This window comes from Dryobates pubescens, chromosome 12, assembly GCF_014839835.1.
Source record: "Dryobates pubescens isolate bDryPub1 chromosome 12, bDryPub1.pri, whole genome shotgun sequence".
Taxonomy (NCBI): domain Eukaryota; kingdom Metazoa; phylum Chordata; class Aves; order Piciformes; family Picidae; genus Dryobates; species Dryobates pubescens.
This window is the reverse complement of record NC_071623.1, coordinates 20,654,287-20,682,243: the sequence shown is the minus strand read 5'-3', so window position 1 is coordinate 20,682,243 and position 27,957 is coordinate 20,654,287. Positions and strand designations below refer to the sequence as shown.

Sequence of the window (27,957 nt, the reverse complement as noted above, 5' to 3'; positions counted from 1 at the left end):
GGGCGCCGGTCCCCCGGAAGCGGGCGAGGCGGGGGTGAGGCGGAAGCGCGGGTTCTCGGCGCTCCCCACCCCGGTTCTCGCTGCGGCACAGAAGATGGCGGCGAAAACACAGGGCGGCATCCGTCTCAGCGCGGTGAGCGGCGCGGATCCCCGTGGGGAGAGCGGGGCTCGAGAGGCGGGGGAGCACCGCTGAGGAGACGATCTCTCTCTCCCTCCCTTGGTGGCCCACACTGCGGGGGTCGGCGCTGTTTGGCAGCCAGGGGGTCGGGGGTGCCTGTGAGGCCCACGGCGGCTGAGGGGCAAGCAGCGGGCTGGGGGCAGGGCGCTCTGGGGATCAGGGGGCTGCCGTGCTGCTGCGGCCGCCGCTGGAGCAGCTTTTAGCCTTCCGTCAGTGAAAGGGGGGAGCGGAGCCTGCCCAGATGGGGGGGCAACGCCTTGCCTCTGCGGGGGTAAAAAGTTGCCGGCCAGGTGCTGAGAAGGGCGGGCTCCGGAGCCTTTCAACTAAAATAAACAAGCAGCCCCTCTTTGTCTCACTCTTCTTGCTCCTCATGCGCTGTCCTCGGCAGTGTCCTTACCCTGGCGCGCTGTGTTTTGGTCACTTTACTGACGGGAAAAGAGGCGGGTACCAGCGCCCGCTGGCCAAGCCCCGCCAGTGGAAGAGGGGGAGCGGGCGGCTCCGACGGGGCCTCGGTCACCAGCGCCGGGGCCCGGTGCGTGGCAGCTCGTGGGGGGTTCTGTCTTCGATCTCGGCACAACATCGGTGAGGTTAGCTCAGGCCGTGCCCGAGGGGAAGTTACAGTCTGTGGGTGGGTTAGTTATTGGTGGCGAAAGGGGGTTTTACAGTCTATTGTAGTGATGTAATTAGTTGTGGACACTGTGACCTCTAATTGGGAGCTTGTAACATAACGTCTTAACTACTTTTTGCAAGGGGGCTAATTACACTTGAAAAATAAATATGAACGTAGTTAAATCCACTACTGTATTAGACTTTTCAGCACTGTATTGCTCGTTGCTGTCCTTTTGTGGATATTAGTTATGTCCGTGTTTATACTAATGCAAATGAAGTTGAAGCTACTTTTTCAGTTTGATACATCATCGATGAAACAGGATTACTTTTTAAGCCCGAGTTCAGCTGTCTAGACTTACAAGTCACACTTACAGTTGCAGACACCTCATTCATAACCTTACTTATAGTGGAAAGAAGCTGGATCATTACAGAAAGTAACTTAAACAAGAACATTGGTATATTCTCAGCACTGCTTAAATAACCTTATTATAAAGTGCTATGGTTGTCGAGATTACCTGTAAATGTCGTCTACTTGAAGTTTAAGAATTGGACTTTTACTTCATGTCTTTAATCCTTGTGTTTGAAATCCATTGTTTTGACAGATAAATTTTTATTAAAGAAGTGTTCTTTCTTAGGTAACACAATGGTTAAGAATAAAAAAATTAGAAGAAGGAAGTCTCCCTTTGTTTTTAGTGCAGTCTTCTCAAGAGGAGAAATGCATCAGCATGAATAATCAGCCATTGCAAAAAACCTGCATCTCAGAAGTCAGACTGCAGAGTTCAGAATTGTTCTCAAGTTGAAATCACTTTGGCAAGACGAGCTTTTACAGAATAGAAATCTAATCTGAACTTGGTGGAACTGGTAGCTTTCTGGATTATGATCTACATGCAGTTTGGTTTTATTATTAGTCATAACTGAAAATTTACATTCAGTCTTTATAGAGGAAGTGATGAGTTTTGTAGTTCTTTGATAAAGAAGAGGCTGAGTTTTGTAGCAGGTTCTGTGCTATAGCGTAAAAACCTCTATTTCCTAGAAAATGATAGAGTGTTGATGGTCCTAATCTCTTCTGTCAACAGCTGTTCTTTGGAAATATGTTGGTTTTCACCAGAACACTTCCATTAGTTTAAGAAGCATGTGTGAACAACACGGGTAGCATAAGCAGGTTTGGGAACTCATTCCCACACTGGCATTGATCTCCTGTTGCTCTGTGTGATGAGATAGATCAGAGAAATGGTCGAGGTTGAAAATAAGACTCTTAAATGGTTTGTGATTTGGATCAGATCCCTGATGTGGTTTAATACAGTCATGTAACTGCAAGGGAGAAGAGGAAAATGACAGTGGGATCAATCCCCAAGATGTTGTGAAATATGTTTGTAAGGTCAGACAGATTGTTTTGGTGGTTATTTGATTTTTGCACAACTTATGATCTGCAAGGGATGGAAGAGTTCCAACTTTCTCAGAAAACTAAAATTCCCAAAGCTGTCTCTCATTTTGGAGAGAGAAGTTTGTTTCTTCTTAAATATTTGTTGGTCATAATAGTAGAAGGTACTCCTCTTAGTGCATTTTAGTCTTTTTATAATATGCACTGTGTATGCAGTTTGAAGGAGGGAGAGGTTTAGTTGTGTCTCCAAAAGGAGTTCGGCTGCACTTGGTCTCAGGAGAAAAACTGAAACCAAAACCCACTTAATGACAAAATGACAGGCTTAGTGAATCAAGTAACTGGATTGTCTCAGCTACGGTCCTGTTAACATAGCTGGAAGTGAGTGGTCACCAGGGAACTAACTGTTTTTTTATTGTACTTATTGAACTTCAATTATTCGTGAACTAATTAAAGTGATGCTTTAATCCCATTTTGTCCCCTTGAACTTAATTTTATCAAATATTTCCTGACAACTTGTTGCTGACAGCTGAGTGTGCTCTGAAGTAGATTATGAAGGCAATGACCTTAAAGCACTACTCCTCTTTTCTTTTTTCTTTTTTTTTTTTTCTCCTTTAATCAGTTATGGCCCCGTGTCCTTGTTTCAATGCATTACTTGAGCAAATCATGCTATTTGCTGTAAAACTTTCTTATGAAACCACTCTGTGGGATACTCACTTGCCGTTTTCTGGGCAGAGAGGTACTGTAGTCAAAACCTGATTGGTTACAATGTCTGTATTCCAGCCCATACCTTCCTGTTTCAAGTACCTGTTTGCAAGTTCTGAGTTCTGTGTACCACCTTCCTGCCTTTCTCAAAATCTTACCACTTAAAACAGCCATCCAGTGTGCTGTTTATTGAAGATGCTGTTTCTTTAAGATGATGATCTTTTCAAAGTTAATCATTAATGTGCAACAGTGAAGTGAGGGATGGAGAAGCATTGCCTTGCACAGGAACACTAAAGATACTTTCTTGCCTTGCACAGGTATATTTTGCTTCACAGAACAAAAGAGTTCTGATTATATCACTGTCATTGAGATTCCTTCTGTCATTAGCATTGTCTGTTGATCAGGGGAGGCTCACAAATGTGAGTTCATGCCTTTATCAAAACTACAATCAGGACTTTTTCCAGGTGCATATTGCTGAGGTTAAAGTGCTGGCAGCAACTCCAGAGGTCCAGTCAGTCTCATGTATTGTTGAAGTTTCCCGCTGGCTAACAGCAGAGAAACGTTTTAGCAGTAAGTTGCATTTTCAGGTGTTCAGTATCTGCTTATTGGTATGGTGGGGATTTTTTATGAGTTGGTCTTTATGTTTTCAGACCAAAACAGATCAACCCGGTTGTTATTTGTGTACTGCTGTGTGGCAGAGGAAGAAATCAAAGATCCGTTTAACCTTGTGCCATGGAATACGTGAGATTTCCATTAATAGGCTTGATGTATTTTTTTTTTTTTTTTCCTTGCTGGATTCCAAATTTATTTCTAAGTATCTGTTAGGAATTTGATAGGGCCCAAGTGTCTTATCCTGAATCCATTTACCAGACATTATAAAATTGGCGTTTTAAAGCACAGGTGGCATCAAAGAATGTGATGTATATTCATACGTCTGCTCTAGCTGTGTGGAGAAACGCAGGGATTAAGTTGCAGTCAGAAAGTGTGTCCTGTGCTCTTTTCCTGGAAAGTTATGTTTATCTGAAGTGGGGCTGCTGGTGCTGCCACCTTGCTCCAGCTCTGGTATATCTGGCAGCAAGCTCTATAGCTTGCTAGTAGACTTATTCCTTTAAGTTGATAAAATAACCTTGGAGACTTGAAGTGGTTGATTGCTTTTACTTAGACTTTACTAATTATATAAAAGTGCTATCAGCGTAGTACTGTAAAATTATGAAGTATGGCTATGTATGCACTATATAAAAACTTTTTTTCCCCCTGATATTCTATGCACATATAATGGATTATATTATGTTCTAAGTGTAACCACTCGCTGTACAAGGACTATTTCCAGCATTGCTTGTTTGCAACTTACTGGCTTTTATGCCATCACCATAACTATGCAAGTGAGACTTGAAAGCATATATGTGCAGTGAGTTTGTGTTAAAGGCCCTATAAAACTACAGATATTCTCAGTGGTAATGCAAACAGAACTGTATCAGTTTGAGCAGTTAAATTTCTCCAAACGTTGCACTAACACAGCCTTAAATTATATGGAGACTTGGTTCTGGTTTTCCTAGTCTTTTGCTCTAAGTGACTACATATGAGCACAGGCTTTCATAAATTACTTGAGAATACTTTTGTCACTGACATCTATAAGATATATCTCATAAATAAGTGCCTAATTTGCATATTCTCATCTAATCCTACTGTTGACTACACTCCTCTGATTGTATCTTATCATAAGTGAGGATAAAATTTAAGAGATAAAATTGCTAAAAGCACAAACTAATAGTTGAGAGAATCTAACAGGTGATTTGATCAATGTGGGCAAAAGAAGCAATGATGTCAGCAGTAAGCTGTTGAGCATATTAGGTGCTGTTCACTTTATCTGAAAATTTTAATTCTCAAGGTTTAAGAACTACATTTTTAGCATTTGAGTTTGTTCTTATGTTACTAGATTCGGACTCTTTGTTTCCTGTAAACTCTAGTATCAGTGTACAGTAACAGTTCATTCTATTTTTATGAAGAGTGTATGATAGGGAGACAGTATAACCAGTGTTTAGAATATGGTGTGATACTATGCTGAACTCTCTATTTAATAGCTATATTAAGGTTTCTCTTAAAAGGTGTTATCATGCCAATATCTAAAAGTAAATAGTATTGTATGAAACAGCTTTATTTAATGTTACTTTATTTAACATACTGTTTTCTGGTTTGGTATTGTTGAAGAGCACAAACTAATGCCATTCTTTGTGGTTTATTCCAGCTTTGTCCAAAGTTCTTGCATACCAACTCTACCAGTCACACCTGGCCTTTCAGTGCAATTGCAGAACTTATAGGTATGTGGATCAGTACTTTGCCTGAGTTACCTGACTGTCATACTTTTTTCTTTCAATCAGGAGTTGATCTTATTGTTACCATTCAAAATCTTAAAATATTTTTTTGGTACAGTTAGATGGACTTTTTTCTTTAATAGTGTACATACTGCCTGACATTACTTGAAGGAGCTTTGTAGGATTTGCCAGTTTTTTAACTGAATTTATTGAGGATTGCCAAATGTAGAAGACTGTGGAACCAAGTGAATTCCTTCTCTTCTAGTCCACCAAATGGACGCATATTGCTTTTTGCTGTTCCCAGGCACATTCCAAAGATATGTGTGTACACTTGCATTCTGTACAGACACAGCTGGCCATAGACAGGAGGACAGTAACTTTGCAAGAACCCACATTAACACAGGCAATGCTCAAAATGTGAACAGTACCAACTATTCTGCTTCCTGGCGAGCCAGGTTTGAAGTTCAGAAGTGGCACATATATATACTCTCACTCTCTTACCACTCATGCTTACCTATGTTTCTGGGTGTTTTGCCAAGACCTGAGAATCTTTCCAGTATGTGTGTCCTGGGCTTTTTACCACTCTCTGGCTTAGATCTCGGATCTTGACAGTTGCTGCTTTCTTCCAACTTCTCAGCTTGTCCAGCTTGAAATTAGCTAGCAGAACAAATGTGTACAGGCACACACTGGGAATAGAGAGCACGTTCACACAGGAAAATGTTAGAAATAGTGCTTAGTAGAACATGCAACAGAGTGGCACAGGGTTCAACCATACAAGCATACTGTCAGCCAGCTTGACCACAATCAGCCTGTGTCATTCTCTACCCTCTCCTATTATACCATTCTTCTTCCATCCACTTTGGCCTTTCCCTTTTCTTTGGTGTTTCACAGAATGTTAGGGGTTGGAAGAGACCTCAAAAGATCACCTAGTCCAACCCCCCTGCCAGAGCGGGATCACCTATACCAGATCACACAGGAACGCATTCAGGTGGCTTTTGAATATCTCCAGAGAAGGAGACTCCACAACCCTGCTGTTCACCAAAACATTCAGCAGTCGTTTTTGCACATTGCCACAATACTACTCAAATATCCTTATTTTCTTCTTTTGGGTTACCAGATTTCTGTCTGAACATCTTCAGGATTATACTTTAGTGGTTCCCTCTAATGGTTTATATATCAGTGTCCTAAGCCTTCTGCTTGTTGTAATTGTCTCTGTTAGCTAGAGCTTGTGTATCTTCTGCTTTATTTATTAACTCCCGTTGATTGTCTTGCCTTTGATTTTTGAGTAATCGTTAACTGGGTATCTTCAGAATTGCATGTTTCCCAAATTCAGGAATAGTTAGCAGACTTTCTTTAACTACTTCCTCAACATTACACTTATCTAGCAGTTTGCTGAAGGGAACAACTCTTGCCACACATTACTTTGCTAACCTAAGAAGAGCAAATAGGAATTTTTCAGGTAGGTAAGGCCAGAGCTGTCACTAAGGAGGAAGCCAGAACCACGTGGCTGTGGGAAGGGCTGGCTGTTTTGAGAATAACGGTATGTTAATGTTAATTCAGCTTTTTAATCACCCCATGCCATACCTGGCTAGAATGATGATGGATGTGCTGTGCAAAGCATGCAGACTCCTCGTCTTCCTTTGCCTTTGGTTTGTGCTGTGCTACTTTAACAAAACTTAGAGATCACAGTTGCAACATACTGGTTGTAGAGGTTTCAAGTTAGTCACGTTAATGTACATGTTTTATAATCTCTTTCATATGGTATGTAAAGGTATGCCATGTGCCAAATATTGGCTATTATAAATAGGGTTGCATTTTGGAAGCTTGCATATATACTTTATGCAAACTTAACAAAAAAAATTAGTGATTTGTGTACAAAAATTTGCCTTTTAGGGTCTAGTTCTTCTTGTCAGCTTTTTGACAGTTACCTTGCTAGCTTGTCCCATCAGTCCTCAGTCAGATTAAATTTAGGTGAACGAATGCTGATACTTGGAAGAGGGTAAATTGGACATCAAGGGAAAGATCTAGAATTCTAAACTAGCTTTGCTGCAAGAGATATTTGTGGAGCCATGGCTTCTGTTTCACTTGCAGTAGCAATGCTGTAAGCTCTTTAAAATCTTGGAAATAAACAAGTTTTGTCTTAAGCTATTTGTACTTCTGTGAAAGTTGTATTTTCTTACACTGGAACTGCAGTGCAGTGCAGTAACGATTTTTCAAGTCAAAATTCTAGACTTCACAAACCTATGTGAGATGTGGAGTTGTGCTTCAGGTGTTTGCATGTGTTTTTCTTTTTTGTTTCAGTCTCTCTGATTTCATCATGTGACATTGTGATAGTATTTAAAATCTAATTTTGCAGTTTTAAAAGGCTGCGGGCAGGTAACATGTTGTTGCAGTTGTCCTTGTTAGTGATGTGGCATTGTCTGCAGACAATAACCCAGCCTCCTGAGAGCCAGTCAGAAGAGAGATTTGCATGACTGGAAGGAAGTACCTCTTGCAACAGCTGCTTGGGAGGCAGGAAGTGAAAGTAAAAACTTGTCTTGGTTTTGTTTTTTGGTCTCATATTTGAGCCTCTCATCTCCAGATAAATTTTTGCCTGTATAGTGCTGTCATCTCTAATATTGATGAGAAATTGTGTTGTGGTGGACAAGGTTTTGTTGGGTTTGATGCAGCTGTTTTGTTGTAATGTTTTGGTTTATTACTGTCATCTATAAAGAAGATAGTAGCTTAGGAGATCTAGGTTTCAGTGTAACATTTACCTTACTGAAACCTATAGCTTTTTGCTTTTGTGCAAAAGTTGGCTGATACTCAGTGGCTTCACAAAGAACTTTCTGTGCCATCACAAAATTTCTGCAACTATATTATGTACTGAAATGGAGTTGAAAAATGACTCAATTTTAGAGCTCCATTAGTTTAACATGTGACTCTTAAGGGTCATAGACCTGTGATTAGGGAACTAAGTTAAGTTGCCATAGTCACCAAATAAATAAATAGATGTGCGAACATAGTTAGGGCCAGCTCTCCTATGTAGCTGTTTGGCAGTGTTACAAGACTGAAATCCAGCAGATTGATTATACATGTATTACTGATAAGGATTTGTTGTGCTATATAAGGATTTAAGTAACTTTGGAAAAGTTACTGACATCTTCACTGGAATTGAAAACACTTAAAAATTGAACAGTTTAATATTTTAGCTTTTCAGTATCCCACCCTTGTTTGCTTTCTTTCTCTTCAGATAATGCTTATGATCCAGATGTGAGCGCTAAACAGATATGGATAGACAAAACAGTGATAAATGACAATATATGCTTGACATTCACTGATAATGGAAATGGTATGAACTCAGAGAAGCTACACAAAATGCTAAGGTGGGTAATCTCTTTTGCAGTTCTTTTCCTGTATAAAATTACAGTTCTGTTACTGCTTAGCTTATTCTGTTTTTTTCATACATAGTCAATTAGTTTTTTCTATAAACTTAGTATTTCTGAAGATAAGCAATTATCCCAGTGAGACTTCAAAACAGACATGATAATAAAACTTCCACACAACCTTGTCAGCGTGTTGTTGTCTCATAAATTCCTCTTATCCTTTCTGTCAACCTTCCTATTTCACTTCCTGTGCAGTGGTTGTGCTGTGTAAACTGTAGAACCCTTTAGTGGAGCTAAGGAGAATTCAGTTTGGGTTTTTGTTTGCTTTGTTTTTTCTTTTCTTAAATTAAAGGTTGCTTTAGTTTTTAATTTAGCAAGCAAGAGAAAAGGGGAGATTCAGTTGGAGTACTGTGGAAAACTGAAGGGAATGATGTTGATGTGGTTTGTCTGTTTAGTCTATAGAGTTTGTCTGTTTAAATATTGTATGCAGTTCTGAATTATTAATATTTGATCAGGCAGCGATATTAATTAAAGTATATTATTTATTAATACAAAAATACTGCCAGAACATATTTACAATTCACATTTAATAGTAATTTAAATTGAGAAAGAGATTTGCAGCAATGCCGGCTTGCCCGCAAGGGGGACTCTCTGGCTGCTAAACAAAGGCGGCTGGCACAAACCTTTACAGAGACTATAGTAAGATGGTCAGTTACTCATGACCTGAGCTTTATGGAGTCTTTCTGGGGCTGCAATTCTTACAGTCCAAAATACAGTCTGCTTGCACGAGTTAACGTGAAAATGGCATTTTGCCACATGGTGGCTTTGCTGGAGGAGACTCTCCAGAGATTTGTAGCTTTTATATTTGGAGCTGTCTTGGCACCAGACAGAGCTTTCCACATCGGGGAAAGCTTTACTGCCAAGTGCTTTGCAAAGCACGGGGAAGAAGCAGTTTGTCCCCGAAGTGGCTTTGTCAGCTTGAGCAGGCTACTGCAAGGCTCTTGGGTGCACAGGATGTCTCTCTTGGGGCAGCTCTTGAGCCTGTGGGGTGGCAGCAAGTTCTGCTTGCTGGCTGGGCAAGCGGCTCTCTGCTCAGTAGTGGCATTTGGCTTTCATCTGGCGCCTTTCTTGGTGCAGAGGCTACAGCTGTTTTGCTTTGCAGAGCAGCTTTGGCCACGATGTGGTCTGGACTGCTGTGAACAGGAGTGCCTTTGCTAGTTTTGGCTAGGGTGTGGGCGAGGCTGTTGTGCTTTCTGGGTAAACAAGGTGAGAGAGAGAGAGCAGTTTACCAAACAACCCATATATGGTATTTGCCAAAGACGACATAATGTCCAATGGCATTGGACAAAACCAGAATAATTCAACCTGTAGCCCAGACATGGGAAATTCACAAGCATGGCACACAGCAAGTCACAGGTGAGGTGCATGGTTCTTGTTTATATTAGGCAAGGACATGCCCAAACAAGCCCCTGTTTACAGAGACATGCAGATGCAGATTTTGTCTGTTTTTCACTCCAAAAACCCCAGCTCCTAAGGGAGGGGGAAAAGAGGGTTTGTGGCTTGGGCATGTTGGCATTTGTTTTTCCTTCCAACACAAGAGCTGATATTTCTGCAGCTTTTGTTTCTACAGTTAGCAAAGAGATGGCTATTGGGTTGCTTTTTTTAGTATGAAAGATTGCTACGCCTGCAGGTAGATTTCTGGGTTTAAATGTGAGCAATTATTTTCTATTAGACACCATAATTAATAGTTTATAAGCAACATGGAATTTAGCAAGCACAGTTACCTGTTTTGCTTTGAATACCATATATAGTGATTAATAGAAAAATCTGTAGCTCACATTTTCAAGCAAGGGGAAGGAATACCCCAAAACTTGTGAGTTTTCATAGTATTTATTTTGAAGCCACAGGATAATTACTAGATGCATAAGAATGCTTACTGCATCATTCCAGACAGATTATTTCTCTTCCATACTTAAAAATGAAAGTAATTTTCCCTAAATTCTTGCAGTGTGGTTTTAACAACTTTCAGGATTTGCTTAACTGTACATTGTTTAATTGTACTGTATGTCTCTAAACCAAGAGTAACTCACTATGTTTGAGTCACATTAGTCTTGAATGCATCTTTTGGTTGTTGGGCATTTTATATACATATAGTTTTGGTAGGTTGTGGTTTGTGTGTGTTCTGTTTTGTTTTTGTAAACACTCTTCTGATGTTTTTTATGTTTCAGCTTTGGCTTCAGCGAGAAATCTGTGATGAATGGCCGCGTTCCAGTGGGACTGTATGGAAATGGGTTTAAGTCAGGGTCCATGCGCCTGGGAAAAGATGCAATAGTTTTCACCAAGAATGGGGAAACCATGAGTGTGGGCCTCTTATCTCAGACTTTCCTTGAAGCCACAAAAGCAGAGCATGTCATGGTTCCTATAGTGACATTCAACAGCCAACATATCCTTCCAGCAGTTTCTGAATGGGAAGTTGTGGGTACATGCAAAATTCTGATGATAATATCAGTAAAGGAAATCTCCTTGTCTAATCTTACAGATATGCTAAATTGTAAGATGCAAGGAAGGCTATGATTTGTTAAAACCTTACGTTTGTGGGAGTTCTGAGGTGTGGAATAGGAACCTGTAAAGGGAGTTGCAGAAGTTTCTTCATCTTCAAAAGACTACTTCATTCAGAGCTTCTCCTTAACATAATGCTTACGACAGGTCAGTGATGCAGCAGAATCAAAAAACAGCCTGAAGGCCATTTTAACACATTCTTTATTTTCTACTGAGGAAAAATTACTGGCAGAGCTAGATGCTATAATAGGGAAAAAAGGCACAAGGATTATCATTTGGAATCTTAGAAGGTAAGCTGAATTTCAGTCTCTCTGTATCTCATATATTTTGTTATCTATCAGTGTATGCAAATGTTAACAGTTGCGTTTCTTTGTGGAATAACTCCAAAAGACTGTGGGCAGTTAGCTGTAACCAAGAAACTAACCCCAAACTCACATGACTGAAGTGCTGTAATGTTGCACAAGGACTGTTGCTAATATCTCAAGTAGCAAAGCAGAAGGAGGGAGAATGTAAAGGGCTTCATACTTTTCTTTAAGGTACTGTTGCTTTTGCCAGAAGGAATATTGAAATATAGAAAATGCAGATCTGTTATGCATTCATAATTTCATGTGTTTGGAAAAATGCAAACAAAATTTCTATGTACAAGCAAGTGTTACTGGCTTTTTAAGTTTGGAGTCTGCAGTAGCCATCTAGAAGGATATCTAAACCTTTCTAAACTTCTTAACTGTAAGGTAAATAAATACAGTTCTGTGTATTTGTCTTATTTATCTGCTTGCCTTTGTGGGATTGTTTACAGCAGTATGGATTTCCAGGCTCACCTAGCTTTGGCTTGCTTGTTGCATTTTTTTATTATTCAAACAGCTGCAAACCTGCTGTAGCTGTGGCAGTTGGGTGTCATCACTTCCCATCTTCTTTCCCTTTTCCTCATATTTTTGCTGCTGTTTTATTAGCAGGGAAGCTGTCTGATGGTCTGTCCCGAAAAGCTTTATAATGCCCTTAACTGTGATGGAACTAATCTATTGGAAAGTCATTGTCTTGTACTATGTTCTTAAGTGTTTAGCTTACTGTACTGAAATAAGAAGGTATCAATAGGAAGCAATTTTGAACAGTTTCAGTCCTGTTGATTTGGCAAGAAAGTAATCTGGGTTTCAGTTTCTTATATATATTGTTGCTCGTAAGAAAAAGGGGAGTGCCTGCATGTGTAGGAAGTCACACCTAGATGAATACAGATTAAATGTTACGGGACAGAAAAGATCTCCATGAGTTACAGCATGTGAAAGCTTGGTGGTTTATTTCATCAATTTCTTGTGAGTACTAGAGCCCTGGGTCACTTTTTGGCTTAGGACATTTAGTTCCAGCTATATTGTACTAAACAAATGCATTACTAATTCTGTTCATTGCCCCTTGCCACTTCTCCAGAAGAAAAACTTTAGCCCCTTTACATTTCAGAAACTAATTTGCATTGCTTAGGTAGACTTCCACTTATTTTTTGGGCATGAACCTTTTTAGGAATGTACATCACTTCATTTCTTCAGCAAAAAGAAGATACAGTGACCTCAGCTGACCTAAGTTATGGGGGGGAAAAAATTGGGGGAGGGAATTCGTGTTATTGCTCATATGTTGTAATTAAATCTAGTGAAACAGCTCTGGTTTGGTTTTTAAGTAAAGACTTTATTTGTGCCAGCTGTGATATATCCCAATGTTTTGCAAGGGTTCTGCTAGTACACTGCTGTGCATACATCTGCAGTTAAACATTGTGTGAACATCTGGTGAATGGTTCAGTAAGTGTTGTAATTACTGAGTGGGAAATCTGTGGTGAGTGCCTTTTATACAGTGTTAAAAATCTTAGGAAGACAATATCTAGAGGTCAGGAATTTTGCACTTAGAAGGAACACATGTCTTCATCTATCCAGAATTTAAAGATGATAGTGACTGCTTTTGGTTTTGTTTGGAATTAGCTTGGAATTCATGAATGTCTCACTTCTCTGTCACTTCTCTTGGATATCAGAAAGGAACTGGTCAACTTTCACATACATTTTGGCAAATCTGTGAGGAAAAGCAGCATGGCTTAGAGAAATTCCCTTTCTCTTGCATCTTCATGATACTCGCTGACTCCACCAAAGCATCTTTATGTTGTGTTGGCTTTCATTCCCCATAATTAGCATTTTTTTTTTTTTTATTTCTTACTTAGAGATAAGAATGAAAAAACAGAGTTTGACTTTGACAAGGATAAATATGACATCAGAATTCCAGAAGACTTAGATGAAACAGGCAAAAGAGGATATAAAAAACAAGAGAGGCTTGACCAGGTTGTTCCAGAAAGTGACTACTCACTGCGAGTATGTATAACTTAAAGTGTAATTTTGGAAGCTGTTTTAATGTATTGTACTATAGAAGTGTTGATTGCAGTGGGAAGGGTAAATGTCAGGATTGAAATGTTTTAATGTCACTGTTAATCCTGAAAGCTAGTGGTGAAAATTGAAGATAAAATGTATTTATGAACTTGTGTAAACATTTGCTCTTCATTTAGAAGAAAATTGGCAGATTTTACAGCACCTTGCTGTTAAATGTTAACATCATTACCCACTAAGGGGCAAGAAGGAAATGCAGTCAGTAGCTTCAGAAATTGTAGGGGTGTGTGGTTGTCTGAGCAGAGCAAATGTTCCACTGTAGTGCAGGTGTACATATAGTGCTGATGCTATGCCCGTGTGGATCTTTTAAAACAGATAGCTTTGGGTTGAGAGTCTCGTTTCAAACAGAGGTAAAGGCAGCAGCTCCATTGTTTTAAAATACGGATGGAGACAGGGACAAGGCTTTTCTGTAGGCTGATTGATGTGACCAGTGTCTCCATTATTGGCTCATGATATATGAGATTCATAGCCTTCATAAAGGCTTCTTTATGTAAGAAAGTCCATCTATAATTACTAGGTGTTCTGGGCACTCCTTGTGGATAACACTCAGAAATACTATTACAGTTGAACTAAAACCTTCAATTGCTCTAAGAGTCTCTGAAGTTCTATGTCCACTTCAATTGGTCAAAGTTGTAAATATAATGATAAATGCAAATTAAAATGCATAGATTTATATGCTTATAAGAAGATGGCATAGCTGTTATCAATCTGTGATATGTAGTCATTTTGAACAAAATTAGCACACTTGCTTTTGTTTGTTACTTTGAAGATGACAGTAACATTTTTAAGCTCTCAGTAGGGGATAAAAAAGAAGCTTGCATATTTGAGAGTTCTTTTAAATGGTAGATTGCATCCTCAGACACCCGATTAACTTGTCATATTCATGAAAGTTATCTTTCAATTTGTATTTAATTTGTGATATGTTTGCTTGTTGTTCACCTTGGTGTTTCCAAACCAAAACCCGGCAACTACAAAACCCAAACCAGGAAAACCTCACGTTTCATAAAGTTTAAGTAAAACTTGAGTTTGTCTTCCTCAACAGTCTGTGTTGTAAAAGACACTAAGTTTTGAAGGTTTTTTTTTTAATAACAGGAGTTACTGTATGTTTCATAGGCTTACTGCAGTATCTTGTATCTGAAGCCAACCATGCAGATCATTCTGAGAGGACAAAAAGTGAAAACACAGCTTGTTTCCAAAAGCCTTGCCTTCATTGAACGTGATATCTATAGGCCAAAATTTTTGAATGTATCCTTTGCTAATATTTACATCATTGCACACTGAATTTAATGAGTTCTGTAATCTGTCTAGATTCTGCTCTCTACATTGCACTTACAGTCATGGGTTGGGTTTGTTGTTTTTTTTTTTGATGGGGGTGTGTTGCTCTTTGTTTATTTTCTCTTACTGAAGGAATCATCCCAGTATTAAGAATTAAAATAAGGCACACCAAACAACCCAAATCCATGGTAAATTCCAGGGCCCAGTTCAGAGTGACTATTCAAAGTAGCTGTGTTTTTGTGTTACGTGAGATTAACTAGAATTTTCCTTAATAGCTGGTAAAAGGCTAAAACTGTAAGAATTACTTTCGGATTTAACTGCAGAAACAAAGATCATTATGGAATAATGATGTACCATAAAAACAGACTCATCAAAGCTTATGAAAGAGTTGGCTGTCAGTTAAAGGTAAGAAATTTAAGCTCAAATATATTGTAACGTCTTTGGAAATTCTCTCCACTCCAGTGCTGATGTAGCAAACAAACAACAACAAAAAAACAAATGCACAGAGACAGAAACTAGAATATTGATGTATCCTTTAGAATACCACTTTTATTTTAGTTTGGCAGCATTTAAAAGCTGTATTATATGTCATTGTTCCAATGTTTGTTTTTGAAACTAGGCTTGATACACGAAATATGGGCCTAAGTGTATTTTTTTCAGGACAAAAAGAGGGGTGGAACCAGAGGGAGGATCTTGCTCTAGGGAGTTTTCTCTTGGAAAGGAGTCATAAGACAAAGTTGTTTTTACCTACTATAGCTTGTAATTACCCCAGGCAAACACTTGCAGTATTGATATAGAATATATGTTTTTCCCTAATCTTAATTTCTTCCAGGCAAACAACATGGGTGTTGGTGTCGTTGGGATTATTGAATGCAACTTCCTCAAACCAACTCATAACAAACAAGATTTTGACTACACAAATGAATACAGGTAAATATACAATTTTATGTGGACTTTTTATTGAATAGTGGTGTTTGCTGTAGAATACTTGATAGTAAAGGCTTCTTTTTTAAGTAAAGGCTAGAGGGGTTGAGTTACCTAAGTACTTTCCAGGCTGAGGCATAAAAACTGTCCAGGGAATTTTTTTTTTATTTTTTTTTTTTAATACAAACCCTGAGAATTGTTCCTCTTTGTCTTTCTTGCTTTCCTTTTGTGATGGCAAGACTGTTTTCTGTGCTGCTTCATTTTAAGGGATATGAGGAGCAGCCGCTGGAGCCCAGCCTGGGGACCCAGGGTTTCCACCTAGGCTGAGGCACACAAGTTTTTGCACTTTCCTGTTTGCAGATTCAACCAGTAGTGAAGCTGAGTTCAGGTCCCAGAGACAGGCATAAAGGACGCTGGCATGGCTGGTTACACAGACTGCCACAAACATGGTGCACCTGTATGTAGGAGTTGCCTAAAGCACAGACAGCCAGGTCTCATTCCTGCTTTTCATCTGGTAGAGATAGAAGCTCACATGCATGGCAGTTCACAAGCACATATACGTTTGTGGATCCCGTGAGTAGCAGCACAGCCCTTTTGTCCTCCTGGTACCTTTGGTATCCAACAATCCGACTGACAGGGTTTGTTTCTGGTTATTGTCTTTGTTAATGCCAGTTGGGTAGGTTTTATGACTCTGTGCTTGTCCCTTTTCCTTCTCCTCCCAACGGAAAAAATAAACATTCTCACACTTCAGTTGTCCTTACCAGTTGATGTGGCTGACCAGGTTCATTCTTAGCACTGCCTCCCTTGTCAGTAGGGTTTGTCTCTGTCCTTTATTATAGGTCCTTTGACCATATGCACTTGAAGGCGAAGGCTCTTTCCTTCTATGTGCCCTGACACTTGCTTTCAACGTGGACTTAGAAATTTAGGGCATTGACTTGCAAATATAGGTGAGGTAAACTTTGGCAGAAGTCATTACCTTTTTCAAGCTGCATGTTTTGCCTTTCAGCCTGTTAGGCTTCAGCTTCCACTGGCAGTCTGAACTGTCTATACAACACCTTTCCTGAACTGCTGATTTGTACGGAAGCTCTGCATATAAAGATAACCCAGAACCACACCAGAGTGCTGTGATAAACAGAGGTGTTAATTGCAGCAATTGAGGGGCTATAGCAAGATAAATCTGATCGTTCCTGCCTATTGAAATGCCAGCCCTCTGGAGGCAGAGCAGTGAGACTGATAGCTGCTGCGGCCACTGCAGTTCAGTCTGCCTACATCTTTTAAGTGGTACTCAGTTTGTGCTGCTCTTGGCAGTGATCTTGCCAGCCTTAAGGAGTTCCAGTGTTTTTACCACCATTGCTCTAGCAAAGCCGTTTATGAGAATACCTGGTAAAGCAGATCAGGGAACTGGTCAAACTGGAAAATAGCTTATGTTTGTCTTTTTCAATGCAGATGTTCCCTGAACTGTTTCTTGTCCAATGGCACTAATGGCAAGGGGGAAGGAGTTAGGATGCCGTAGGATAATCATTTGTGCTGACCAGGGTTTGTACTATGTTTCCACAGGCTGGCACAATGAGAGTTTAATGCATTTTATTTGTTTCCTTTTAAAAAACTCTTGTAATGGGGACATAAGAACACAAGATTTTTATACAGGCTTTTTTGAAAAGATTTTTAGAAAGTAACTTTGGAGCCCAAAACAGAACATAAAACTTGATGCTGTAGTTTTACGATCAATATAAGCTGACCTGCCTTCTTCCCTCATCAGAAGAATGATGTGATCCCATCCATGCATTGCTACTCATTTCTGCCCTTGTGGCACTTGTGGGTTTTGGCACAGAATTTGGTGACTTGTGTTCAGAGATGTGCTACCTGAATTGAAACTCTCTAGGTCAGACTAGTTCACTGCACAAACATTTGTGTTCAAGGGCGGTCATGGTGTAGGTGTTGAAATAAGCCAGGCAGGGAGGGGCTGACTTTCAGGCTCTGGTTACCCATCCGCTTTACTCTGAGGTAAATTCAGCATGGTGACAGGAGGCAGTCTTCTCTATCTCACCTGTGGGGCTTGTTTTACTTCTGGCACTGCTCACTTCTGTGCATGCTAGCTCTAGTAGTCATTGAATTGTCCAACGAGTCCTGATCAGGAAACATCCAGCTCTAAAACAACCTAGGATAAGACTGGCCTGCTTTTGGTCTGCAGGCAGGCTTTATACTATGTTAAAGTGATCATATGTTTGCAGGCTCCATGTAGTAGTGTTGTACATCAGCTTAGAGTAGTCAGGAAGTTATTGGATATACAGGGTAATCAGCCCAATACACAGCTAGGTACTAGATTGACAGAGGTAGTTTTGTGTTTGTTTCTTCTATGACTGAGATTGAACTAGTGACATAGCTTCAGAGTTTGCACTGTGCATTCACAGTGAGTGGTCTTCAGTTTAGTCTGTGCTCCAACTTACATTCCCAGTAATTTGCTTGCTGACAAACACCAACTTCCAACAACGCCTAATTTCTAGGGTTTTCTAAAAGTGAAAAGCTTACTGTTGCACAAATACAAAAATACATAAAAACTAATATTTCTATTTATTCATAGAATCACAGAAACATTCAGGTTGGAAGAGACCCTCAGGATCATCAAGTCCAATTGATAACCCTGCTCTACAACATATCCACAAGCACCACATCCGAACAACCTTTAAACACATCCAGGGTTGGTGACTCAATCACCTCCCTGGGCAACCCATTCCAATGCCTGGCCACTCTTTCTGTGAAAAGTTTTTTTTTCCTGATGTCCAGTCTAAACCTACCCAGTTGCAGCTTGAGGCCATTCCCTCTTGTTCTATCATTGATTACCTGTGAGAGGAGACCGCTGTAAGGTTCTTTCACTGTCAGGTGCTTTCTATGCTGGGATTTGATTATGAAATGTGATCTTTCAAAAAAACCCTTTCTTTTTAGGCTTACAATAGCTGCATTAGGAGAAAAGCTTAATGATTACTGGAATGAAATGAAAACCAAGAAAAATGAAGAATATCCTTTAGCTTTGCCAGTTGAGGAGATACAGTGAGTATTGCTTCTTAATAGAAGAATCTTACATACTTTCATTAGTGTTTTACACTCAGTGACAAAAAGGAACTTCTCATGTGAATATTCTGTGCATTTTTTTCCATTACAGAAAACAGCCTGATCAGACATGGGTACAGTGTGATGCATGTCTGAAATGGCGAAAGCTGCCCGATGGAATAGAGCACTTGCCAGAAAAGTGGTACTGCTCATTGAACCCTGACCCACAGTTCCGGTAAAATTGGATTCTAATGAATATCTAAATACTGCTTTTAGTTCATATTTAATCACTAATAAGCATGGATGCTTCTGTCATGTTGTGGCTTGGTTTTAATTGTTGGGTTTTGTGGTGGTTTTGGTATGTTTTTTACTCCTTATCTTAGGAATTGTAATGTGCCAGAAGAACCAGAAGATGATGATCTAATACATCCTACATATGAGAAAACTTACAAAAAAAAGTGAGTACCAGAGGCTTTCTGAAGTGTCTCAACACTAGAAAAGGAATGTGGAAACCAGATGCATAGTTATGCAGTTCTGTTGCCTGTGGTATAATTGCAGGACTATATCCAGCCAGAGACTAGTGCCCTGAAATAAAGACTTGATCATAGCCATGAATAAATGAATAGCACTGTTCTTTTCTCTGTTACTAGCATGTTGGCATTCTATTCAATTTCCTATCTTTGACTTAGTATCAGTTTGGCTTCTAATGTAAAAATTATGTAAGTCATAATGAAAGCAGCCTCTCATCACTAAGAGGAGCAATGCAGCAATTTGTGTTCGAGTACAGCTCTTGGAGGGGCATAGTTTCATAGTAGGTAAGCAGTGTGAGGATAGTTTGGGAAGCAAGGTACTAGGTTTGTTAGGAGATCATGCCTATGTAACTGGGTTTTTTTAAGGTCCACTTTGAAGCAGCTGAAACCTCAGTTTAAGAGGATTCTTGACAAAGGTGTATGGAAAAAAAGCCTGACTTGGGTAATTTTAGCTACTGCTGGCTAGCATTCTGGGACTGAGAGTTTGGGGGGTTTCTCAATTTTTCAAAATAAAGCTAAGAGAACTTGTTTCAAGCTAAACTATTTAAGCACTACTGGTTTCAAAGTTCATTCAGACATTTTTTTCATTCAGTAAATCAGAACATGTTCATTAGAACTTTATTGTATCTAGCTGAGATAAGGACTATTGTGTTTGCATTTCAGATTTTGAGGTTGGTTTGGTTTTACAATGAATCACCATTTTTAATCTAAGCTCTTAATTTGTTTTTCCTTGCTGCTGTGCAGAGACAGGGAAAAACTGAAGAAGCGTCTGGAGTACAGCCACCAGGTAACTACTGAAGCTGATAGGAAATTGACTTCGGTTGCATAGTTGTTTCTGCTGGCAGCAATGCTATGCAGTTTGATTGCTTTAGCTACTGGCCAAGTGAGTAGTTTAAAATCCTGGTTTGTTTTGATGGCTGTAAGGTTATGGTCAGTATCAGTGAAGGAAAAATGCACCATCTTTGCAGTCCAACGATTGAAAACACACCATTGCTTCCTGTGTAGTACTTAAGAGTTTGAGAGGGGCAAAGCCCTCTTACAAAATAGTACTGGATCTCAGTCACTCATATAAGACAGACTTGTAGTAGCTGTACTTTTGCAAGGAGGCATTCAAATTAAATTCAGATGCAAATCAACATGGTTGAGTTAAGAGAATGTACTGTAACTCAGAAGCAGATTTTTCAGGTGTGATTTAGCTTAAGTTGCTTTCAAAGTGCTAACTTAAAATCGTTCTGTCTGGAGAAGAGATTGTGCATGTGCTGTTTTAACATATATCCTTCATTGTATTAACTTTCCTGCCATTATTTTTACCCAAGTACAAAAGAGATTGCTAAAAGTAAAGTATTGTTCATTTTAGACAAACTGAATTAATTATGAGCATCTTCAACATAGATGGCTGGTCCATACTTTGTGTATGATGATTGAACTTCAGACAGAGATACAGCTTGGGCAAAGCCCTTGCTTAAGATTCTGCACAGTACTTTAAACCAGCTGTATCTAAAGAAAGTCTTATATGGTCAGAAAGCTGCTTTCTGACACTAGTAGGTCTGTGCATGGAGTGTGCAGCTGGTTTACAGTATTCAAAGTCCTCTGAAAAATCTGTCAAGTCTAATTGTGATATAGAACTTGCTGCTTTCTAATGTTTTATGTCTTAAACCAACATGAAGGAAATGCTTCACATATATTAGTAGAGTTTGGGGGGGAGGGGGTTTGCAGTTCTGAAGTTAAGCAATCTGGGCTTTGTAATGTGGAGTATACTTAGCTTTTCTTAAAGTACTGAGCCTGGGTTCAAGGATATCCTTGTAGTACACCAAAAAAAAAATGTTGGTCAGAATTTTAGGTGTTGGCAGGTAGTTAACACAACTCCTTAAACCTACTCTGAAGAATTCACTAATGTCTGTTTCTTCTCATTCTTAACTAACATTATCTTACAGATAAGTAATGAAATGTTTTTAAAAACACCTGTTTCTTCAAGTAGAGACTTCAAAACGTTCTCAGCTGTCAGTGGAAAGGATGCTGTACCAAGATCACTTTTACCAGAAACATCAAATACTTCCATAAAAAGACCTATTCTTATTTTAAGTAGATCAGTATCTTCACCTCATTGTGATTCTGACAACAGGTTAGTATGCCTGTACAAAGTAGAGTTCATCTTTATTTCTGAGTTTAGTGACTTGGTAATGAAAACTGTGGTGTTTGGTGTAGTCTCGTCTTCAGGTGACAGCTGCTAAAATTCATATCTCACTTTAGGCAATATGATTAATGGTACCTAGAAACCTTGTGAAGTACAAACAAGCAAAATTGGTTGGTGGTTTGTCTGTTTAGGAAAAGACTGTACTGTGTTAACCACACTCTTCAGTATGTTTTACTTGCCATCTGCTGGTTAAGGTGCAGGAAGGATGTTCCTGCAAATACTGAGTCAGTCTGTTTCAAAATAATGTGTGAAGGTAATAATTTAGTGTCTGGATGTTCTGCCACTCATTTCTACAGTAAAGGAATTTACTCTGGCTGCATGTCTTAAAATACTGTATAAGGAGACATCCCTTTCTAGTTAGAGTGGTAGTTTTTCATAGTACTTATAGAAACACTAAACTTACTTTGAAACAAATGGCTTTGCAGTATTTGAGCAATACAATAATCACTTTGTGTTGCTTCTCAGTCTTAAACGGAGGACACCTAGTTGCGTGACGCCTGTGTCTTCAAAAAAGCCTCGATTGAATGACAAAGCATGCAACAGCCACGATGATGATGATGATGAAGATGTCATTATTTTAGAGGAGAGCAGTACTCCAAAGCCTTCAGCAGATCCTGATACTACTCCTGTAGTAAAAACTGAATGTATTAATTTGGATCAAGAGGAGATGCAAAAAGAAAACTGTGATGCCAGAGAATCTTGCAGTGCAGCCACGCCAGAATCAAGAAGTGAACAGCTGACATCAGCAACACAGACAGAGCTCCCAAACTTGGTTGTTAAAAAGGAAGAAGAGGAAGATGACACAGATATTCCAGCTCCCAGGGCAGAGATGGAAACTGAACAGCACAGTGTTAATGATGCTTCTAAGCCATCTGTAGATCTTGAAAATGAACTGAAAAATCAGCTGCATTTAGTAAACAAAGAAAAAGAAAGGTACCAAAACAAATGTGAAGTATTAACCAAACAAGTAGAAACACTGGAAGAGAGGATTGTGGAAATGAATAATAAATATGTAAAAAAAGAAATGTGCCATCAGTCAACTGAGACGGTTTCCTTTGAAGAAGAAAATGTTCATGAAAAAAACTTGGCCGACGTGACCGTTCGCTATGAGCAGGCCTTAGAAGAAATAGCAAAATTGAAGGAACAATGCAATACCCTCCAGAACCTAAAAACTGAATGCAGCAGGTGTGCTGATGGTGAAAGTAAGAGCGAGGTAGATGAAATTGCTGTGCAACTGGACGATGTTTTCAGGCAGCTGGACAAGTGCAGCATCGAAAGAGACAGATACAAAAGTGAGGTATGTTTGTTAAAACAGTGATGATCCCTCAAATTACAAATCAGTGTTTTTTTAATGTGTGTTTCCTAGCAGCTCTAGCACACATGCTGTATAGTTCAGTGTACTAATTAATCAAGCCACCTAAACGGAGGAAAAAACACTAAACCAGCTTAGGAGCTTTTGGGGTTTTTTTGCTTCCATGGACAGAAATAAGCAAACTTGAGAGAGACTGCAGGGCTCTGAATGTCTGACTACAAGAGAATTACAGAATTATTTGCATAGGAGAAGACCTTTTAGATCATCTAGTCCAACACAGAAAGACAGCAGGCTTAGAGGGACCACAGACATACCAGTTCAGCTGATAGATGGTCATTTTAAAGCAGCTTGTCATACCTTTAAAATCTCACTGAAAATTAAAAGCAGTCAACAAAGTAGATTATTTAAATTTGTGTAAGTTGTTGTATCTCAATCTACCACAATTTTGTTTGCTAGATAAAATTAACTTTTATTCACTTGACAGATTGAACTACTAGAAGTGGAAAAAAATCAACTTGCCTGTCAATGTGAAGAACTCAAAGCGGAAATCGCACAGTTAAAAGCTTCAATTCCCCAAGCAGTAGAACGTGCAAATAATTCTACCACCAGTAATGTAGAAGAATCTGTAAATTTTTCTGATGGAGAAAGGTATCAATTTTGCTCTTCCTAGATTGTTTCAAGCAAGATTTTTAGCTGGCTGTTCTTATCTGAAATGTCTTGAAGGTCACGTGTGATAATCGTATAACAAAATGTGATGCTTGCCATTGTTTTCAACTGACTCCTAACTCAGTAACATTTTTTAAAGAAATTGAATTTATTTATTTTAATCATTTAGAGGGTTTTTTTTTGAGCAGGGTTGGACATTGCACAACAGAATGCTACATTGACAGCTCTTAAAATATTGAAAGATGTCCAAATTTCTAGACATGACTTTCAGATCAAGGAGAGAGAGAAAGGAGGAAAGAGGGTGATCATTAGCCTGTGCTGTGTAGATTAACTTCACTTATATTCTGTTTTTCTTTCTTAGATCAATAGTACTCTATGGAAAAGAATTTTGGGTTTGGTTTTGAAGCTTACCTTTCCTGTAAGAACTTCTTGCTGCAGACTATTCCTATGGAACTAAGTTGTGACCAGAGTGTATCTTTGAACTAACCAAGGGTTTAAACTTACAAATAGAGAGCTTGCAGCTCTTAGGTAAAAGAGCAAATGCACAAAAAAAGTTCACATACTAGATGGAAGCAGGGTTGAGCAGTCTAGCAGGAATATAGGCACACTCTCTGGCCATGTAGGATGGAACTGAAAGGCAGAACTCAGCTGGAGCTATAACAGGCAAGGCCTGATGAAGGACAACTAGAAGACCTTCTGTACGCACAGTAGCAGCAGCTACCAAAAAAATGGGAGCCTGCTGCTCAGTGGAGCAGATGCTTGGTAGCACAGAACATGAGATATGAGAGGCACAACTTACTGTGGTACTGAGTATCCTCGTTACTTTTTTTATATTTCATTTTGTTACTGGTGAGTTGTGGCTGCTAGGTCCCAGAGCCAAGTGGTGATCTTGGTGAGGGAAATGTTCATTACCTGTAATAAAAAGTGACTGAATAGAGGGACTATTTAAGCAAAGGCTATGGAACCAGGTGAGCTTTATCAGAGGAAGCTGGCTAATTGATGAAGTTGGCCTTGCACTGAATGATATCTCCAAAAGGTGGTGGCATCAATGGTTCCTGATGCCTGGAAAAAGGGAGTCATCATGTCCTTATTTAGGATGGGCAGAAAGGAAGATCTGAACTACAGGCTGGTCAGTGTAGCTTCCGTCCCTGGGAAGACCATGGAGAAATCTGCTTGGAAGCCACCTGAAAACCCTGATAGTCAAGGTAATTAGGAACAACCATCATGGATTTACTGAGAGCAAATCATGCATTTGCAACCTCGTTGCCTTTTGCAATGAGATGACCAGCTCTGTGGGCTTTCATTTTGGCAAAGTTTCCAATGTGGACTGCCATAATATCATGATAGTCAAGTTTGTGAGGTATGGTTTGCATAGGTAGACTAGGAGATAGATCTCAAAACTGCTGAGCAATATGAAGAACAGTAAAGGTTAGTGCCTTTGTTCATGGCCTAGATGATTCCGCAAAATGAATTCAGTAGATTCACAATGACATCAAATTGGCAGGAATCATTGATATTCTGGAGGAGGGCTGTTGAGACCTTTGCAGGTTGGAGAAAAGGGCTGAAAGAAACCTCATGGGTATTCAACAAAGGCAACTGCAAAGTTCTGCACCTGTGTTGGAAATACCCCATGCAGGTGAACAAGCTGGAGATTGCTCATAGGAAAGCACCTTGTGATGATGGTGGACTAAAAGTTTAATGTGAGTCAGCAGTGCACTTTTGTGGCAGAAAAGTCCAGTGTGTGCTGGGCTATATGGGTGAGAATTCAGCCAGCAATTTGAGGCCAGTGGTTCTTCTCTACTATTGGTCATTGTGAGACTAGACATGGACTGTTGTGTCCAGTTTGGGGCTCCCTGCTGAATGAATGACACTGGTCTACAGAAGGGCTGACAAGATGGGTAGAGACCTAGAGCAGCTGATGTGGATGGGGAAGCTAAAGGAAATAGCCTTACAGAGTGGGTTACCTTGAAATCCTGTTGCTCTCTTCTGATACCTAAAGAGAGTGTGGAAAAGATGAAACTAGTTTCTAATGAGCACAGTGACACAACAGACACAAGCTGCAACAAGGGAATTTCTGTCTAAATATTGGAGTGGGGGGGAAGTGTTCACAGTGAAGGTAAAAAAACTCTGCAAAAAGGACCCAGGGAAATTGTGGCATCTGTCTTTGGAGATTTAAAAACACACCAAGTTTCTAGGAAACATGATCTGTTTAGCCCTGCTCTGAATGTGTGTTGGAGGGAAAGGAGAATTGGACTAGGTGACTTCCAGTGACCGCTTGCAATCTGATTTGATTTCCTCTCCTCCCTTTCCCCCTGTGGTTCAATCTACCCTTTATCTGCCAGTGTTGAATTTTCTTCTTGCTGCATCTGACTTGTGCTTCCTCAAAGAATTAGTACGTGCAGGACTTTTAAGTAACGTTACTGGGATGTGATGACACTATGAAGACTGGCTATTGGAGATGATAAGGGAAATGATGGTAGCAGGAAGTGCTCAAGGGAAAGGACGATTTGGAAGCAATTCAGTCATGAGGAGAACAGAAGGGATCCAGGAAAGAAAGCAAAAAGAGGAGGCATAGCATTTTCCCTGTGCTATAACTCTTATTTCCTCTTCATATTTCACAGCCTTTGGACAAACTACTTTCTGTTGCCTTTTCTTCTTTTTTTCTTCTTTTATTTGCATAGGAGGTGTAGTAGTTCGTGCTTCTAAACATATAAAAGTACTGGCTGTTAATATTGTTTTAAGAAATAAAAAGGTGTTGTGGGATAAAGGATTGTGCTAGTGCTTATTTGTTAACTTTTAAATGAAAGCATTCCAAAATAATGCTGATGCATTTTGGGAAAGGCAGAATTCAGTTTAAGCCTTAGTATTAGTGCCAAACAAAGAGAATATATACACCTTCAAAATCAAATTTCAAGAGGCTCAGCTTTGGAAAAACTGGTAAACTTTGAAATTACCTTGGTGCAGCTTCAAGTGGATCAGGTTTTTATTGGTTTGTGGAAGCCATGTATAGAGCCTTTCCAATGCAGAATATTGGTTAAATAAAGAACTGTGTATTTTAACATAAAAATTCATGTATGTCTAATTATATCTAATTATTTTTTCACAGCCTGAAACTGCGCTCTCTTCGAGTGAATGTTGGACAACTTCTGGCTACCATCATGCCTGATCTAGACTTGCAGCAAGTAAATTACGATATTGATGTAGTAGATGAAATTTTAGGGCAAGTTGTGGAACAAATGCATGAAATCAGCAGTACTTAATATTGTAAGATTTTAGCAAATTCTTACTTGATCTTCCACTATAACCTTTGTGTAGGTTCAAAATTGTATATACTGCTTCTTCACTTTATATATTTGACATAGTTTGATAAGTGTATATACACTACACGTTTAGATGTTCCCACAGATGCAGTGGGTGTTATTGTCACTTTGTCTTAAAGGAGCACTGTCAATATTGACCAACACTGATGTACTTAATTAAGGATTTTGCTTTTAAAATGCATTTGTAATTAAATTTGCAAATATTTTTATTATTAGGAATCTTAATACTTTTCTACGAGAGTTTTCGTTGACTTTTGCTCTTATATAAACATTAATACTTGTAATTATTTCCTCTTCTACAGTCTAAGTAGTGGAATATATTAAAAATGCAAAAAAGAACCTTCCTTGATTTCCTTCTCAGAACAGACTAGTGGTGTTCTTGTATACTACAGTATTGTTTCATTGCTATCAGCAATGTTGTATGTTGCATTAATGGGATAAAAGTGTAACTAGTTAATGAAAACTTTGGCCACATGGGTAATATTTGTGTTCTACTAAAAAAAGGAAGAAAAATTCTTTAAGGGTTTTGTCTTGAAAACTTAGGGTCTTTGACTCCCTTCTGGATTTTTTTGATGTCACTGAAGAACGTTATCTGTACAATAGTTTTGCAGCATAAATAATGCTGAGGGATGTGGCTAGGATATTTCAGCCTTTTCAGTGATGGAAACCATAGTCTTGTTTGTGCCCTGCCCTTGCTTATTTGATTGTTGTTTTCCTATGTGCAAGAACCTGTCTGTATTTGAGCAGCAAAAGGATCTTCAGTTCTACCTGGAGAGCAATGAAGGAGAAAAGGACCTGGGAGTCCTAGTGGATGGAAGGTTAACCATGAGCTAGCAATGTGCTCCTGTGGCCAAGAAGGCTAATGCCATGCTGGAGTGTATTAGAAGGGGTGTGCTTAGTAGGTCCAGAGAGGTTTGCCTCTCCCTCTACTCTGCCTTGGTGAGGCTGCATCTGAAATAGGTGGTCCGGCTCTGGCTGGGGGGTTGAAATAGATGATCTTTCAGGGTCCCCTCTAGCCCCTAACATTCTGTGATTGTATTTGAACATAGTAGTGCTAGTTCAGTACCAGGACACAGCTTCAGCAGTCATACAGTTCTTGCCTATTTTTTTTCTGAGTCAAAGGCAGTTGTTGGAATGGGAAGAAATGTTGTGAACTATTAGAAAGGGCAAA

General features: G+C 39.4%; 1 protein-coding gene across 1 annotated transcript; it reads left to right on the top strand.

Moving 5' to 3' along the window:
- Positions 1 to 6: 6 nt before the first annotated feature.
- Positions 7 to 27,292, top strand: MORC3 (MORC family CW-type zinc finger 3). The gene is made up of 17 exons (XM_054165848.1): positions 7 to 133; positions 5,116 to 5,188; positions 8,415 to 8,547; positions 10,776 to 10,990; positions 11,249 to 11,396; positions 13,298 to 13,445; positions 14,631 to 14,762; positions 15,078 to 15,197; positions 15,625 to 15,722; positions 18,660 to 18,764; positions 18,877 to 18,999; positions 19,148 to 19,222; positions 20,039 to 20,081; positions 21,229 to 21,416; positions 21,954 to 22,785; positions 23,285 to 23,448; positions 26,573 to 27,292. The coding sequence occupies exons 1-17, from the start codon at positions 95 to 97 to the stop codon at positions 26,724 to 26,726; spliced, it is 2,790 nt and encodes a 929-aa protein (XP_054021823.1). The 5' UTR covers positions 7 to 94; the 3' UTR covers positions 26,727 to 27,292.
- Positions 27,293 to 27,957: the final 665 nt, after the last annotated feature.

Excerpts from the sequence above, each read along its gene's own strand:
- MORC3 (XM_054165848.1), top strand. The coding sequence starts at position 95 with ATGGCGGCGAAAACACAGGGCGGCATCCGTCTCAGCGCG. Across the intron at positions 15,198-15,624 it reads GAGTTGGCTGTCAGTTAAAG|GCAAACAACATGGGTGTTGG; the intron begins GTAAGAAATTTA and ends AATTTCTTCCAG. Across the intron at positions 15,723-18,659 it reads GACTACACAAATGAATACAG|GCTTACAATAGCTGCATTAG; the intron begins GTAAATATACAA and ends CTTTCTTTTTAG.